This window comes from Rana temporaria, chromosome 8, assembly GCF_905171775.1.
Source record: "Rana temporaria chromosome 8, aRanTem1.1, whole genome shotgun sequence".
Taxonomy (NCBI): Eukaryota; Metazoa; Chordata; class Amphibia; order Anura; family Ranidae; genus Rana; species Rana temporaria.
Window position 1 is genome coordinate 173,868,030 of NC_053496.1, and position 4,355 is coordinate 173,872,384.

A 4,355-nucleotide genomic window follows, 5' to 3' on the forward strand; every position below is an offset into this window, starting at 1 on the left:
AATGATAAAAGAGGCGTACATATTCGCCAGCACACCATGAATCAGCAACTTCCGTCCAAAAGTTTTAATGAAAGAGATCACATCACAAAGGAAAGTGCAACGTTTGGGAGCCACGCAGGACCCCTTCGTCAGGCATGTGATCGCATGGGCATGTGGCTTCGTCAGGCACGTGTCATCACATGCCTGACGAAGGGGTCCTTGCGCGGCTCCGAAACGTTGCAATTTCCTTTGTGATGTGATCTATGCTCTAAACTGTAAACCTTGAAGTGTTGTTTTTTTGGTACATCAGAGTGACAATAAAACAATAATGCTGACGCGTTTCAGCAAGAGCCTTAGTCGTCTACGACTAAGGCTCTTGCCGAAACGCGTCAGCATTATTGTTTTATTGTCACTCTGATGTACCAATAAACGATACTTCAAGGATTACAGTTTTGCAGGCTCTTCTTACTACTGCTGCATTGGAGTGTGTTGGGAAACATCGAGCCTCGGCACCTGTGAGTGGACCTGGTGTAGGGATTGGGTTGTCCCTGCAGAGAGCTCTTTATTCTATTCCAAGCTATCATTCTACAGACAAGACTATACAGCTTTTGAAAGGCCTCTGGAACTTTTACAGTGGTTTCTTTGGTGGACAACCAGTGTCTCTCTCCGCGCAAAGCGTTTACAGCAATTTGCGCAGGAATAAGGCCTCTCGCCAGTGTGAATTCTTAAATGATTGTCACGGTTTGCTTTAGTGGAGAAGGATTTCCAACACTCAGGACAAGAAAAGGGCTTCACTCCAGTGTGGACCAAATGGTGTCTTTTGAGGTGCATTCTGAGAGTGAAAGACTTTCCACACTCAGAACACGAGTAGGGCTTTTCCCCCGTGTGCGTTCTCTGGTGCCGAGTCAGTTGCTGTCTTTTTCGGAAGGTTTTCTCACACTCAGAACAGGAGAAGGGCTCAGAGTGGACTTTCTGGTGAGCAGTGAGTTGTGATTTGAGGCCGAAACACTCTCCACACTCAGGACACTTGAAGTTCTTTTCGCCGGCATGAAGTCTCTTGTGTGCTACCAGGCCACAATTTGAAAGGTACAAATTTTCGCACTCCGGGCAAGAATAGATCTTCTTGCCAGCATGGCCCATCAGATGTATGCGGAGCACTTTCTTCCTTTTAAAACCTTTCCCGCACTCTGAACATGGAAATGGAAGCTCGGCTGTGTGATTTATTGGGTTGACTGTATCCAAAGTATTATAAGAATATTCCTCGGGAATTGAAGGATCTGGCGATTCATCTCCACTGTGACAACTTGCCTGGACATTTGGGATAACAGTATGTGGTTTGTCATTGGATTCTTCATATATAAAAGAATCTGCTGAGCTCTCCATGTCATCAAGTCTGTGATGTATATATGGGGTGCCAAGGCCTTCTGGAGAATATTGTGCCATGCCATTATCTTCATTATAATCTGAAGGTAAAATAAGATGTTCCTCTGAAGTACTCCAGCCACCGTGTCCACCTGTTGAAAATAATTTTGAGGTTTGAGCATGATGTTATATTGAGCAGTACAGATGGACCTGTCATTATCTCCTCCTCATTTGTTGGGAATATGATGTTATATTGAGGAATGGAGATGGACCTTTCATATGGTGTACAGTATCGCCTCCTCATTAGTTGGGAACATGACGTTATATTGAGGAATAGAGATAGACCTTTCATATGGCCTTCTCCATGTCTGTCTATCCACCTTCAAGGTGATTAATGTGCCCAGTCTCTGGGTGGAGACCAAACCTGATTTAAGCCAGCCAAGCCTGCAATCTCATTGTCTCCTCCTCATTTGTTGGGAACATGACGTTATATTGAGGAATGGAGATGGACCTTTTATATGATGTACATTATCTTCTCCTCATTTGTTGGGAACATGACGTTATATTGAGGAATAGAGATAGACCTTTCACATGGCCTTCTTCATGTCTGTCTGTCCACCTGCAAGGTGATTAATGTGGCCAATCTCTGGGTGGAGACCAAACCTGATTTAAGCCAGCCAAGCCTGTAATCTCAGTATCTTCTCCTCATTTGTTGGGAACATGACATTATATTGAGGAATGGAGAAGGACCTTTCATATGGTGTACAGTATCTTCTCCTCATTTGTTGGGAACATGACATTATATTGAGGAATGGAGATGGACCTTTCATATGGTGTACAGTATCTCCTCCTCATTTGTTGTGAACATGACGTTATACGGAGGAATAGAGATTGACCTTTCATATGGCGTACAGTATCTCCTCCTCATTTGTTGGGAACATGACGTTATATTGAGGAATGGAGATGGACCTTTCATATGGTGTACAGTATCTCCTCCTCATTTGTTGGGAACATGACATTATATTGAGGAATGGAGATGGACCTTTCATATGGTGTACAGTATCTCCTCCTCATTTGTTGGGAACATGACATTATATTGAGAAACGAAGATGGACCTTTCATATGGTGTACAGTATCTCCTCCTCATTTGTTGGGGACATGACGTTATACAGTATTGAGGAATGGAGATGGACCTTTATATATGATGAAGAGTACCTGAGGAACAAACAACTACTTTATATTTGGCGTTCAGTATCTCCACCTCATTTATTGGGTATTACCGTAAATAGAAGGACTGTGATCTTTTGGAGAGGAGTGGAGATTGATCTATCAAACAGTATGCAATACCTCCACCACATTCATTGGACACATTAGGTGGTAGGATAGGTAAATTCACGATCTTATATATAAAAATGGAGACGTTCTCTATGTTGATGAAGCAACATAGAAAACGAGTAATCACGAAATGAAGACCTTTCCAGGCCAGCTTACAATACATTACAAACAAAATTATCATTCCTACTTTACTGGTCCACTATTTATAATTGAGCCTCCCCTCACTGTATAGTGTTAAAAACTTTCTTTCGTTTTTTTGGGTCGATATGCGTATCTTAAATGAAGTAAAATAAAATTGTGGAGTAATTCATTTTTTTGTATATGATACTTACCTGTGCTGATATCTAGAGACAGGTCCTCCTTGGTAATTGTCACCATCATTTCAGCTTCCTTCTCAGACAGCTGATCACCAATCACATATGTGTCTTCTGTGTTAACCTCAGTTTTCAGATCATCCCCCTAAAATCACAAAATGATGGTAAGCACTAAAAACCTACAGAAAATTACATAAAATATATAGAAGAACATAATCAAATACAATCAAGTCAAGCTTGAGATCAACATAGCCCCACCTACCTGATGATGGTGAGGGATGGTTTGATCCTCCTGTGTGGAGTCCCGGGAATACAGAGGATGGGGACATCTCTCTGGTGGGTTCCCATTACTGGATCCATCTGAAGGAAACACAAACACTGACTGAATACATTGTGTTTATGAGATGTTGAGGGGATCGAGGTGGTGCTGGTTCTGCGGTGGACAATCTAGGAGGGGCCCCCAAAGCAAACAATTGACAGAATTGCTGGATGTTGCTAACCTCTAATATATCAATGGGCAATTTAAAAGTAGACCAACAGAGAATGTAAGGGGTCACCTAACATGGGTCCAATGGGAGAGACAGAACATTGACTCTGCATAGACACCTGTGAGCTCAGCACTCCGCCCTACGCGTTACGTCAAAATGACTTCCACTGATACAAATTACATGGCAAGGTTAGTGATACTGTTCATTCCCTAGTTCACTGTGATAGTTATCATCACTGTTTATTTAAAGCGTACCTTTACCCATAAAAACTTGATTCTGCAGTGGACAACCTAGGAGGGGCCCCCAAAGCAAACAATTGACACAATGATGGGTGTTGCTATCTTCTAGTAGATCAACTGTCACTTAACATGGGTTCAATGGGAACGACAGAACAACGACTCTGCATAGACATCTGAGGCTCAGCGCTCCACCCTACGTGTTACGTCAAAATGACTTCCCCCTGATGCCGATTAGTCAGTTAGGTTAGTGATCTGTTCATTCCTTAGTTCACTGTGAGAGTTATCAACACTTTTTATTAAAGCAGAACTTTACCCGTAACAACTTGATTCTGCGGTGGACAATCTAGGAGGGGCCCCCAAAGCAAACAATAACAGAATTGCTGGGTGTTGCTAACCTCTAGTATATCAACGGGCAATTTAAAAGTAGACCAACACAGACTGTAAGGGACCACCTAACATGGGTCCAATGGGAGACACAGAACATCGACTCTGCATAGACACCCGAGGCTCTGTGCTCCGCCCTACGCGATACGTCAAAATGACTTCCCCCTAATGCCAATTACTTGGTATGGTTAGTGATCTGTTCATTCCTTAGTTCACTGTGATAGTTATCATCGCTATTTATTAAAACGTACCTT

At 42.6% G+C, this 4,355-nt stretch overlaps 1 protein-coding gene across 1 annotated transcript in view; it reads right to left on the bottom strand.

Moving 5' to 3' along the window:
- Positions 1 to 576: 576 nt before the first annotated feature.
- The window catches only part of LOC120910502 (oocyte zinc finger protein XlCOF7.1-like), a 9,673-nt gene continuing 5,894 nt past the window's right edge, over positions 577 to 4,355 (bottom strand). Inside the window, exons 4-5 of the mRNA XM_040322260.1 lie at positions 3,318 to 3,350; positions 577 to 1,493 (exon numbers count right to left, since the gene is read on the bottom strand). Of these exons, the coding sequence (XP_040178194.1) occupies positions 577 to 1,493; positions 3,318 to 3,350 (950 nt within the window). The remainder of the gene's footprint in view (positions 1,494 to 3,317; positions 3,351 to 4,355) is intronic.